A 13,882-nucleotide genomic window follows, 5' to 3' on the forward strand; every position below is an offset into this window, starting at 1 on the left:
ACTTGTTGATTATTCAATTTAGTAAAACAAACGGTCGTTACTATCAGATTTTAAAATAATCCCTCACCACAGGCTGATTGTTTGAATCTGCCTATCAAGATAGTTAAGGTATATCATCCATCCTCCTGGATATTCTGTATCTAATAGGATTTCGACTCGGTTTGCATATAGAAGTCTTATCAAAAGTCATTTACAAAAAGCATCTTTTTATACTTTAATGTCACCTTAGTAATAGCTTGGGGGATGTGTTTACATTATATGTGAGAACTACAAACCATTTTCTAGTTATCAGCTTGATTTTAATATGTTTTCTTCTCTTTTGCTACTATTGTAGATTTTAGACTTGAGTTTTGGCATATTTTTTCCTTTATAACAGGAAAATGTTTTCAGAGCTTATAGTAACAGTTTAATTAATAATAAAAGGCAGAAGGGACAGGAGACAGTATGTTGACTACCAGCTGTATACAGAAGCTTTGTATATATTGCACGTATGTATACACACACACACATTTACCCTTCCCTTTTTAAACAGGTGAAATAGCTTAATGAGAAGTAACTTGCCTAATATTTTATGAGGTAGTTAATAGTACTGTTCAGATTAAACTGGATTATTCCTCAGACTATGTCTTAAAACAGTGCTACAGGTAGCAGTAATTCGTTGACTGGAATTAGCATTTATGATGACCTACAAACTAATCAGACCTCTTGAGTGCACACCAGTCTTAGGTGAGTAATGATTGCTTATTATAGAGGACTGTATATGTTTTAAATGAAAACTCAGGTTTGAAAATTTTGTTTTAAAAAATCTTATGTTTTAAATGTGGCAGCAGAGTATAGACAAGAAAGTTAATTTCCAATTGGGAAAATCAGTCATTTTAGTCTGCTTAAATCCTTCAGTTGCAACTGAAAGATTTTATAATTAATAGTAATGTTAGAGCTCCTTCTAGTGGAAATTGTTTTATGTGCAACTATTATTTTTTTAAAAGCAAAATTGGTTTGATATTTTTACTGTTCTTACATGTATTTATAAATACCTTCTATTCAGAGTTTAACAAAAGCAATTTAAGTATAACTTGGTTTAGAGTTCCATAAACAAAAGTAAATGTACGCATTTAAGGAGATACATGCAATTTTCTCATTAGTTTATACATATGTTTGATTCATGAAATTTCCCCCCATTCTATTTCTTGCTCTTTCTTTTATATGAATATGTAGTTGATTCTCATTATTTATGGTTAGTTATGTTCTATCAAAGCTGCCTTGAACACCGTTAGCAAATACTGAGACATTTCTCCTAGAGGGAAATACGTATGTATGTGTATATACATACATGCAACACACACATAATATATGTAGTGTATATATATAATATAATATAATACATACATACACATACATTTTACATAGATTGTAATCTTAAAACTCCAAAATAATTCATTCTGGTAGATTTTCTTTTCTTTATTTTACAAAAGAGAAGAGGAGATTTAGAAGTGTTAAGGGACTTGCCTGAGGCTGCCCCACTACAGGTGCTAGTGTTGGGATTCAAACTCCCTCCAACTGGCCCCAGGCCTGGAGCTTCTTCACTACACTGCTGTGTCCCCTATCACTTCCATTCTCTGGTCATCTCTGAATGAGAGCTGAAACAGCGCGGAGAGTCACCTTATTCTATGTGGTAACATGGGTGTTGGGTAACCCAAATTTTTTGCTGCTCTTCCGTGTCACTAATGACCACAAATGCTTTGTGAGTATTGATTTTGGGGTACATATAAATTTTTGGGAGTTGGTAAATTTCCATATACAGCATCCACAGGTATTGAGGATTGACTATATTGTATTATTACTGATAAAAGTGATTGGAAGCCAGGCACAGTGGCTCACGCCTGTAATCCCAGCACTTTGGGAGGCTGAGGTGGGTGGATCGCCTGAACTTAGGGGTTCGAGACCAGCCTGGCAACATGGTGAAACACTGTCTCTATAAAATGTGTATATATGTAAAAATTAGCTGGCCGTGGTGGTGAGCACCTGTGTTCCCAGCTACTCTGGAGGCTGAGGTAGGAGGATCACTTGAGCCTGTGAGGTGGAGGTTGCAGTGAGCTGAGATCATACCACCACACTCCAGCCTGGGTGACAAGAGTGAGACCTCATCTCCAAAAAAAAAAAAAATAAAAGTGGAGAACAAGGTTATTTTGACCAGATGGGCACACAGGCACATGCCACCACGTCTGGCTAATTTTCTTTTGTATTTTTTGTAGAGGTAAGTTTTTGCCATGTTGCCCAGGCTGGTTTTGAACTCCTGAGCTCAGGCGGTCCACCCACCTCAGCCTCCCAAAGTGCTGGGATTACAGGCATGAGCCACCATGCTCAGCTTCCAGTCACTTACACTTCCCCTTGGGCTAGACTGCCCCCGCTCCACTGGTCACTGACAGAACTAGACAGCTATTTGTCTCCCCTCCTGATACGGGCTGCTTATGCACAGAGGAGGAGGAAAAATGCTCTTGTTCTGAGAACTCTCCAAGAGCAGATTTCTTTATAAATGTATGATATTTAGGTGTGTTCACTTCCTGCACTTAAGCAGCTCTCTGGGGAGACACAGTTATCATTAGGAAGGAGGGGATCTCATTTTTCCTCGGTCATGCCCTGTCTCCAGAAAAAACCTCCATTGTAACCGTTACTCCCCTTTTTCCTACTTCTGCCTCTTCAAGTAACATACTGTATAGGAATTAATTTTCTTGAAGAAATAATTTGTAAGTTATACTAAGAGAATGAAGTAAGTTATTAATAAGAGCCTTTTCTCCAAGCTAGGCAACTTTATAAAGGGAATTATTAGTTTAGGTCAGCATTTTAAAAATGTTTTTGACTATGACTCTTTATAAAAAATGGATTTTTTCATCAGATTCTTTGTATATACACATCCATAGATACAGTGCTCATATACGTGCATATGTGTATGTATGTGTTAGAAGCTAATGTTTTACAAAGCAGTATTTACCCTTTCTATATTCAGTGTACCCTGCATTTCTTATTCTATTAACAAAGTGCTGAATGGGGCTGACTGAAATGATTTCATTACCCTTGTGTTTTGAAGAACATTGGTTTATGCCACTAAGGCAACAGATTCCAAATGATATTTTCATGGCTATATGTTTCTGAAAAATGTCCATCGTTTCAAAATTGCATACATTATTTAAGGTTGCAGGTGGATTATTCTTTTGATTAAGTCTATATTATAACTATATACATGTAATTTTATACCAGTTTAGTTTCTGATGTACCTAATGCTGATTTCTGTCCCCTTCTCATTCTTTTAACAGTGACAAAGATATGGAAATTAATGAAGAAGAACTGACTGGTTGTATTCTGAGAAAACTAGGTGAGACAAATATTTTAAATTGTTTTCTTAAGTTTTAAGCTGCAAGGCATCAGCAAATAAAGTGTCCTTGAGGGCTTATAAGTGCACAGTAGTTTTCTTCAAAATAGCTTTGAGAATCTTCCCCTTAATGAATGAATATACTTTTAAGACAGGGATGTGTTACTTTTCCTGGTTAATTGGCAGTTGAGCAGTGGAAAGAATATATGACTTGTCTGTGGAAAGAGTCAGTGGTAGAATTGAGACTGTTCTTGCCCTTTCCAGTGAGAGATGCTATCTTGGAGTGTTGGTTTGGGTGTGCCATTTTCATTTAGTTTATTACTGAATATGGAATGCCTGGCTATTTCTTGATATGGTTGCTAGAATCTGAGATCTACTGAGTGTGGAGGATTTCAAAGAATCATCTTTTCCTTCTATCTCCAGATGGTGCTATATTATAGGGGAATATTAGGTCCTCAATATTTTATGACAATTATTTTATTAATACTCTGCCTTTGATTTAGTCTTTTCAGTCAGTTAGTAGATGAAATATATTGCTATTTAAACATTAAACTGGTAACAAAAATTATGCTAACATGTATATTTAATAAATTATTTTCTAGATGGCAAGATCATTTTACCAGGCAACTTTCTGTATTGTACATTCTATGGACGACCGTACAAGCTGCAAGTACTGCGAGTGAAAGGGGCAGATGGCATGACATTGGGAGGACCTCAGAGTGACTTTGACACTGATGCCCAAAGAATGGCCTTTGAACAGTCCAGCATGGAAACCAGTAGCCTGGAATTATCCTTACAGCTAAGCCAGTTAGATCTGGAGGATACCCGGATCTCAACATCAGGAAGTACTCCTTGTAAACCAGTTGATGACAGAATTACAAATAAAGCCAGTGATGTTTTGGATGTTACACAGAGCCCTGGAGATGGCAGTGGACTTATGCTAGAGGAAGTCGCAGGTGTTAAATGTAGTTTTGAATCTGCCAGAGAAGGAAATGAGCAACTTACCGAAGAAGAGAGACTGCTAAAGTTCAGCATAGGAGCAAAGTGCAGTACTGATACTTTTTATTTTATTTCTTCAACAACAAGAGTCAATTTTACAGAGATTGATAAAAATTCAAAAGAGCAAGACAACCAATTCAAAGTAACTTATGACATGATAGGAGGCTTAAGTAGCCAGCTGAAAGCAATTAGAGAGATAATTGAATTGCCCCTCAAACAGCCTGAGCTTTTCAAGAGTTATGGTATGATATCTTCAGTTTATTGCACCCAAAAATGTTAAATTCAAATTAAAAGATAGTTGACACTTATCTAGTGATTGCTCATCCTCTTCCTGTTTTTATTTTCTGAGTAGTGGGTGTGTTAGAAGATGTCAGTTGCTTTGGGAGATGCCAGTTAAATGGGCCATTTTCTATGCCTTGGTATTTTTAGGTTGTAATGTGAATTAGTGACAGCCTTGTCTCTTCTAATAGCGTATTTCCACAATTACCTGTATTGGATCTAGAATAAGTATCTTGTCATGCTGGGTCATCTGTAATGACTGAAGAAATAAACCATTCAAATACATTAGATAAAACTTCTTTGTTAGGAAATGTAGCTGTGTACCCATCTTTTTGCACTGAAGCAGGCAATTAAGGGAATGGCTTGACTCAGGAAGCTCAGGGCTTCCGCTGCCTTGTTATTGCCAAGATCCTTTGCATATATTTGGTGTGTCTGATCTCTCTGCTTTTTCCTTTCTCATGAATCTTATATATACATACGTGTATGTATATATATGTATGTGTAAAATGAACCCTTAGATTGGCATTTTGCTAGTACTTATGTACCTTTTATACCAGCAAACATATGTACTCTTCAAGATGGTTAGTTGGAAAAAAACTGGGATTGGTGGCTGCGCTATGTTTTTTTTTGTTTTTTGTTTTTTTTTTTGAGACGGAGTCTTGCTCTGTCGCCCAGGCTGGAGTGCAGTGGCGCGATCTCGGCTCACTGCAAGCTCCACCTCCCGGGTTCACGCCATTCTCCTGCCTCAGCCTCCCGAGTATCTGGGACTACAGGCGCCCACAACCGCGCCCGGCTAATTTTTTGTATTTTTAGTAGAGACGGGGTTTCACCGTGGTCTCGATCTCCTGACCTTGTGATCCGCCCGCCTCGGCCTCCCAAAGTGCTGGGATTACAGGCGTGAGCCACCGCGCCCGGCTGCGCTATGTTTTTTGATCATTGAACTGTGTTGTGTGGGATGGGGCATTGCAACAATGTTGGTGTCCAGTTTTTTTTTTTTTTTTGAGACGGAGTCTCGCTCTGTCTCCCAGGCTGGAGTGCTGTGGCGCGATCTCCGCTCACTGCAAGCTCGGTCGCCTCCCAGATTCACGCCATTCTCCTGCCTCAGCCTCCCGAGAAGCTGGGACTGCAAGTGCCCGCCACCACGCCTGGCTAATTTTTTTGTATTTTTTAGTAGAGACGGGGTTTCACCGTGTTCGCCAGGATGGTCTTGATCTCCTGACCTCGTGATCCACCCGCCTCAGCCTCCCGAAGTGCTGGGATTACAGGCGTGAGCCACCGTGCCCGGCCTTTTTTTTTTTTTTTTTTTTAACCCACATGCTGCTTCTGTTCTGTGGTCTACAGAGAGAGAAAGTCATTGCTGGGGATCAGTGTTTGGGCTAGTTAGCACATCTTTCTGGAGGGGGAGAAAAAACTCTTGACTCCTTGTGATGCAAGGTAAAGTTAAATTTTATAACTCATGTTTGAACTTCTTACATTTATAAGAAACCTGGTGATGGTGAATCTAGTGTTTTCGACTTTTTCTTCCAGGAATTCCTGCCCCTAGAGGAGTGTTACTTTATGGTCCTCCAGGTACTGGAAAAACAATGATCGCCAGGGCTGTTGCTAATGAAGTTGGAGCCTATGTTTCTGTAATTAATGGTCCTGAAATTATAAGCAAGTAAGTACATGTTTTAATAGAGTAAACAATATATTTCTAAAACATGGTTTTTAGAACTGATTGTGTGGTATTCTGTCTGATATTTTGTACATTGAAATATTTTGCTTCTTAATAATTGTTTGGAAAATAATTTTTGAAACTAATTTTAAGTATGACAAAGCTTTAAAAACAATAAGAAATGGTCTTTAAATACATTTTATTTGTTATAGATTCTATGGTGAGACTGAAGCAAAGTTACGTCAGATATTTGCTGAAGCCACTCTACGGTACTTTTTATTTTTAAATGTTTTGGAATTAATAATCAAGGCTATATTAGTCAAAGTGAGATACTAGCGCCTTATACAAAGCATAAACAGTAGTACAAAAATAATAGTGATAGTAGTAGAAATAGATTATAGATCTAATGAAATTCTCTTTCTATCTAATCTTTAAAAGTTTGATAAATGTTATTAAATTACATAAAGTAGAAGAATTAAGACATAGTGCTTGATAAATCATGTGACCTTGTTTGAGCATAGAAATCCATGACTTTCTTTGGGTGCTTAGGTGTATCTAATATGTTTAGTTTTTCTAGTAGACTGTATTATTGTAGCTCTTTATATTAGAACTTCGTTATGTTATACTTTGCTTCAAAGGGACAAATCTTTTGCCCATTAAATAATGACTCTGGCTGGATGTGGTGGCTCATGCCTGTAATACCATCTCTTTGGGAGGCCAAGGCAGGAGGATTGCTTGAGCCTAGGAGTTTGAGACCAGCCTGGGTAGCATAGTGGGACCCTGTCTGAAATTGGCTGGGCACGGTGGCTCACACCTATAATCCCAGTACTTTGGGAGGCCGAGGCAGGCAGATCACTTGAGGTCAGGAGTTTGGAGTCCAGCCTGGCCAACATGGTGAAACCCTGTCTCTACTAAAAATACAAAAATTAGCCAGGTGTGGTGGCAAGTGCCTGTAATCTCAGCTACTCGGGAGGCTGAGGCAGGAGAATCTCTTGAACCCGGGAGGCAGAGGTTGCAGTGAGCCTTGATTGTGCCATCACACTCCAGCCTGGGGGACAAGAGCGAGACTTTGTCTCAGAAAAAATAAATAAATAAATAAAAATAATTAGCTGGGCATAGTAGCACATGCCTGTAGTCCCACCTACTAAGGAAGCTGAGGCAAGAGGATCACTGAACCTGGGAGATCAAGGCTGTAGTGAGCCATGATTTCACCGCTGCACTCCAGCCTGGGCAACACAGACCCCATCTCAAAAACAAACAAACAAACAAAAGCAAAACAGTGGTAGAGACATAGCTATATTACGAGTGATGTTAACGTTACGTTTGACTAAGTTATAGACCAATATCCTAATACTCATTACAGTGTAACAATGAAACCTAAATTCCTGAACTCAAGTGATCCTCCCCCTATAGCCTCCCAAATAGCTGGAACTATAGGTGAGCACTACCATGCGCAACTAATTTTTGTATTTTTTTTTTTTTTCTAGCAACAGGATCTTGCTATGTTGGTCAGGCTGGTCTTGAACTCCTGGGCTCAAGCCATTCTCCTGCCTCAGCCTCCCAAAATGCTGGCTGTTTTGGTGTTTAATATCATAATTACTGCTCTTGAATCAAAAAACTCGCCATTTTTGAAGTTTATTTTTCCCCCAATGATAGTAGATGAAATAAGCTGTTTGTAGTCCTAGTACTGTATTGAAAATTTTAAAACTAGTGGTACACCTGATTGTTTAGTATGCTTTTGCTGTTGCTGTGTTCATGGCAGTTGAGATTTCCTTCTGTGAGAGAATTCACATCTGTTTATGGGAGAATTGATCATCTTGTAAGTTTTTATTTTAATGGTTTAAAAATAACAGGGCATTTCTAGTTTATGTCCTTTGGTTTCAAACCTGCTCCAAGGGATAGCATCTCTGGCCTCAGCTTCTGAATTTGATCCAGTCATAACAACTTAATGGGCATTACTGGGGAGAGTTCTGGGCATTACTGGGAGAGTTCTTAAGAGACTCTCATCTCTTAAGCAGCATACTCTACTCAATTACCCAGCCTTTTAATGGAAGGCAGATAGAATAGAATATGAAGTTAGTGAGTTGGTATTTTGGGCTAGAATGAATCTAAGGTTTTTTAGCTGAACATTATAATATCTTTATGGTATTAAGTAAATTCTAAATTTGATATGTTGCATTTCAATTAAAAAATTAAAACTAAGTAAAACTTAAAATCAAATACAGATGAGAGATTTCATTTTACTTGTTTGTTTTTAGACACCCGTCAATTATTTTTATTGATGAGCTGGATGCACTTTGTCCAAAAAGAGAGGGGGCCCAGAATGAAGTGGAAAAAAGAGTTGTGGCTTCACTCTTAACACTGATGGATGGCATTGGTTCAGTAAGTATAGCACTAGTATTGATTCTGTGTAGGATTAATTCTTAATACATGTGTAGTGGCAAAAACTATTGAATGTGTCAGTGTCTTTGGATATTTTAGAATAAAGGAAAAATATTGGCCATAGTAACTAGGGGAAAGATCTGTAAAATAATTTGTTTTAGTAGATTACTTAGTAACTGCTAGGACAACATCATAACCTGGCAGGTTTTTTCTAGCATATAAAATACTATACCATGATGGATTTATTTTGTGATAAATGCTATTAGCTTTAAAACTTGAAGCAAAGATCAGTAAGGAAGATTCAGCAGTTAAATTTTAGGGGATTTTATTTTATTATTTATTATTATTATTTTTTGAGATTGAGTCTTGCCCTGTTATTCAGACTGGAGTGCAGTGGTGCACTCTCAGCTCACTGCAACCTCCGCCTTGCGGGTTCAAGCGATTCTCCTGCCTCAGCCTCCTGAGTAGCTGGGACTACAGGCATGCACCATCACACCTGGCTAATTTTTAAAAATCTTTTTAGTAGAGATGGGGTTTCACCATGTTGGCCAGGCTGGTCTCGAACTCCTGACCTCGTGATCTGCCCGCCTCGGCCTCCCAAAGTGCTGGGATTACAGGCGTGAGCCACTACATCTGGCCTGAGGGGTTTTTATTAAGAAATGTCATGAGTAAGTCTTATTACCCATGTACAAATGGACTCTTTCAAGGCTTTGTACTAGGGAAATGAAAAAAAGTGAGAATAATGGAAAACGTTTTGTACAACATTTAAAAAGAACTTATTCATATTACCAGATTCTCTGATAGGGGATACATTTTTTATTAATAAAAACTATATGCTAATTATGGCAGGAACATTCATAGGACTAACAATAGGCATGAACAAAAATTTTCTAAGACTCCTGATATCCATTAATTAGAAAAAATACACTTTTTATGCTAGATTGTGAATAAGTTTTTAGAATCATAATATGTTAGAACCACAATAAATTTTAGAAATTATGTAGTATCAAGTCTCTTTTGCACATTAAAAACCTGGTCATTTAGAACTTTTTGTTTTTACTGCCTAGTGGCAGAAAGTAGACATGTGAAAATAATATAAAGGTTTGGCATCAAGTCACTTATATACTAACGTGTTAAAAATTTTAAGTCTGTAAGAGAAGGGTTGTTACCTGGTGAAGGCTGCCTGACCAACTGGTTCGCAGTCCTGGAACAGTACCTAGGAGTGATTGTCATGTCCCAGGTTTGATTCTCAGGTTATAAAGTTGGAGAATTCAGTGTTATTAGTATGTTGGAGATGATAGAGTTGTGAGGACAGACTGACCCATGATAATAACACTTACAAGGGAATGATGTATAAAATAGGATGCTAGTTTGTCCATTTATAGTCAGAGATGTGACTATTAAGCAGACCAGATATTTGTGTTTATGGATGACCATATTTTCACCTTGATGGCAAATATAGAGAGCTGTCTTATAATTACAAGGGTTCTTGGTAAGTAGGAAATCAGATGAAAGACTTAGTGTTGGAGAATCTTAATTATTTCAATCTGCTGTCTTTCTCTGCCACTGGGATAAGCCTGTTGTGGATTAGTGTTCTTGCCTTTGGGCAAGGAATGGAAACATGTGATGCTGATGTTTTAGTCTGAATATATTTAAGGGTCTGTTTTTGTACTTCTAAACTTATAATTCATAGATTCACTGTAGTCCATGCATTGTCTGTTGGCACATTCAGTATAATTGATTAGGTTTGAGCTTTAAAAAAATTTTTTTAACATAAATTGTGTTCCAGTTAAGCTTGTCTCTGGGTCATCTGAATAGAATATTGGATAATTTCTACAGGTGGCTGATCACGATCATAGTTCTTTATTATTTGTTTTTCCTAATTTCATTTTCAGAGAGTAAAAATACCTATATATTCAAGGGTGGCTGATACTTGGATATTGGTTATATTGTTGTCTCTATTTTCAGGAATTTAAAAATGTATCCATATTAAAAAAAACAGTCTATAAGCAAAGACTTTTTAGATAACTTTCTATTAGAATCTTGTTCTATTTGAGTATTGTATGTGTCACAATCCTGACTTCCAAGTAGGACTGTTTAAAACAATTAAAACAATTATATGGTACAGTATTATATATGTGTTATTTTTTATGAGAATGATACAGTTAAGATGCGAGAAGTAAGAGATGTCATGGTAGATGGAGAGGTAAGTATTGGAAAACTTTCTACAGGAGGAAGCATTTAGGCTGAACATTGAAAATGTATAATAAAAGTAATAAATGTATAATAAAAATCTATTACTAATAAAAGTAATTGACAGGTAATGAAAGTGTAAGAAATAGGACTTAGTAGCTTGGACAGTTAGATGATTCATCCTTGTCTATACAGCCAGTGTGCGCCTCCCGCTTTTTTTTTCTAACTTTCGGAAAAATAAGAAATTTATTTTCATTTTATTTTGTTAGGAAGTAAGTGAAGGACAAGTGTTGGTTCTTGGGGCCACAAATCGCCCTCATGCCTTGGATGCTGCTCTCCGAAGACCTGGGCGATTTGATAAAGAGATTGAGATTGGAGTTCCCAATGCTCAGGACCGGCTAGATATTCTCCAGAAACTGCTTCGAAGGGTACCCCATTTGCTCACTGAGGCTGAGCTGCTGCAGCTGGCAAATAGTGCTCATGGATACGTTGGAGCAGACTTGAAAATCTTGTGTAATGAAGCGGGTGAGTGTGGTTTGCTATGGTGAGTCTATATTGATGCACTTATCTCCAGTTTATTTACATACAAATAATTTATATTTTTACTGATTTCTTAATGGAAATAGCTTTGTTTCTAATTATAAAATGTGTAATTTTTATTTGAAAAAAATATTGTTGGAAAAACCTAGATGATTCAGAAAATTATTAAAAAGAAATAAAAATCACTCAATCCTACCTCTAAAGGATAACCACCATTATAGTGTATACAGTCAGCCCTCCATATCTTTGGGCTCAGCATCTGAGGATTCAGCCAGCTGTGGTCTGAAAGTATTCAGAAACAAAAAAAGTTAAAACAGTAAAAAATATATAAAAATTTAAAAAATATAGTATCATAACTAAGTTGACCCTTGAACTATGAGGGCTTGAACTGCATGGGTCCACTTATATATGAATATTTTTCAATAAATATGTTGGAAAATTTTTTGAAGATTTGGAACAATTTGAAAAAGCTTTTTCTTTAGCTTTGTTGTAAGAATATAGTATATTCTTGCATAAAAAATATGGTTAATCAGCTGTTTATGTTATTGGCAAGGCTTCAGGTCAACAGTAGGCTATTAGTAGTTAGGTTTTGGGGGAGTCAGAAGTTATGCATAGTTTTTCGACTGCACAGGGATTGGTGTCCCTGACCCTCAAGTTGTTCAGGGATAAACTGTATTTACATAGCATTTACATGGGATCAGGTAAAAGTAATCTAGAGATTATTTAAATTATATGGGAGGATGTGTGTAGTCTATATGCAAATACTATGCCATTAACTGGCTTGAGCAGTCCTTAGATTTTGGTATCTTAGGGGTCCTGGAACCAATACTCCATCGATACTAAGGGATGACTATATCCTACTAGACTTATCCAAAGTATACACACACATACACACACACACACATGCATGGACATATAATCAGATCAGTTGGTGGTAGTATTGATGATGACAATATTTATTGATATATTGTGCTGTGCTGTGGAAATCAGGGAGAAGTGTAAACTGGAGAATCACAATTTTCCTTAAAATTGAGTATCATGCCGGACCCCTGTTAACTTCAGTAGGGATGGTACCAAGTTTGAGAGGCCAAAAAAGAGGCCCAGAGCCAATAAATGAAACTTAGGGCTTATTTGGCGGAACTTACTTACAAGGTGGTCCAGTGGTGGTGGGCTGGACAGGAGAACTGCAATCACTTGCAAAAAGCATGTAGCTTGTATAGCATTTTCACTTAGCATCCTCCCCCCAGCAACTTCCACATGGCAACCTCCTTTCTTAAGTTATTGCTTTCAGTTGCATCTGCCATACACTCTGCACTAGCATACCCTTGTGTGGCCCTCACATTCTTATGCCATTCTGTCATGATATCCCTGGGGCCAGGTATGTGGAGGAGCATTACAGTCAGATGCTGCAGCAGCAATATAAACTACAACAAAAAAGAATAACAAATATAATAACAATCATACTTCATAGAAAGTTTTTCAAGGACTTGGGAGTTGATTAAAGCAGGTGGTTATAGGGTTTTAAGACTTAGATTCTGTGGTGGAAATATGGGTATTTAAGGCCTGCATGGCCTGGGTTACATCGTCAGAGTCATCAGGAATACATACACAACAGGTTTTAATTAATCTATAGGTTCCGCCCTTGTGGGGGAAGTTAAGATGTCCAGGGCCATGCGATTTTACAAAGAAGGGTGCATGACACACTCTTTCTGTCTGCACTACTGTCATCCACTCTAGCCCATCATCGTGTACAGCCTGCCTACAGTGGGAGTGACATTAACTTGCTCCCTTACCAGACGGAAAATATGCCATCTCGTGTCGGTGGTGGGAAACTTGCTACATGAGGTGCTGTTGACACTGAAGGGAAATGGGTGAAGGTCACTACACCAAGTGTCGAAGTGGCCCCAGGCACTCATGTTAGCTGCCTCGGTGTGGCATGGCAGGCCCACAGTGGAGGAGAGAGGGAGCTCTCTGCAGACCCAGCAGTCTCTTCTCTTCTGGAGAGAGAGAACCATCTTCACCCAGTCCGCAGAGAGGTTTGTGGCACACCATCTATGGGCAAAAGGTGAGATGGTTAGTGGGTATAAGAAAGGACAAGTCCTGGCCATTTAACAAGACATGGGGAGTTGTGTCATTCTGAGAGAGCACCACCCCTGGCAGCAGCCTGATGCCTGGTTTACAACACCAAATGGACTGGCCCCCCTCTGTAATGTGTTGCAGGAGGCCAGAGGAAGACAGTGGAGGTATAATGTTTCATGAGAGGATGTTCATCCCCTTGCACAAGGGAGGACTAGGATTCATTATTTTAGAATTACAGCGGAGAGTATGGTATAAAATAGGTGTGACCTATATATCCTGTTCTAGGCCATTCCACCATGGAGCAGAAAAACTGAACCATCGGGCTGGGATTGCCATTTCCCAGAACCATGTAATGATGTGCTCCCCAGTAGGTCGGTCCTGTGGCAAGG

The 13,882-nt window shown here is 38.3% G+C and overlaps 1 protein-coding gene across 18 annotated transcripts in view; it reads left to right on the forward strand.

The window, feature by feature from the left end:
• AFG2A (AFG2 AAA ATPase homolog A) overlaps positions 1–13,882 on the forward strand; it is a 396,759-nt gene that overhangs the window by 7,046 nt on the left and 375,831 nt on the right. For 16 of the 18 annotated variants that reach the window (XR_012435051.1, XR_012435054.1, XR_012435050.1 and 13 more), the window contains exons 4-9: positions 3,312–3,370; positions 3,970–4,608; positions 6,173–6,302; positions 6,512–6,568; positions 8,558–8,681; positions 11,144–11,399. Coding sequence is in view for 11 of the 18 variants with exons in the window: in XM_045391842.3 (XP_045247777.2) it covers positions 3,312–3,370; positions 3,970–4,608; positions 6,173–6,302; positions 6,512–6,568; positions 8,558–8,681; positions 11,144–11,399 (1,265 nt within the window). In the remaining 7 variants the exon portion in view is untranslated. Of the gene's footprint in view, positions 1–636; positions 727–3,311; positions 3,371–3,969; positions 4,609–6,172; positions 6,303–6,511; positions 6,569–8,557; positions 8,682–11,143; positions 11,400–13,882 lie in introns of all 18 variants that reach the window. The other 2 variants (XM_074040408.1, XM_065545439.2) reach the window with 1 other exon arrangement.

The sequence above is a fragment of the Macaca fascicularis genome, chromosome 5 (genome assembly GCF_037993035.2).
Source record: "Macaca fascicularis isolate 582-1 chromosome 5, T2T-MFA8v1.1".
In the NCBI taxonomy this organism is placed as follows: Eukaryota; Metazoa; Chordata; class Mammalia; order Primates; family Cercopithecidae; genus Macaca; species Macaca fascicularis.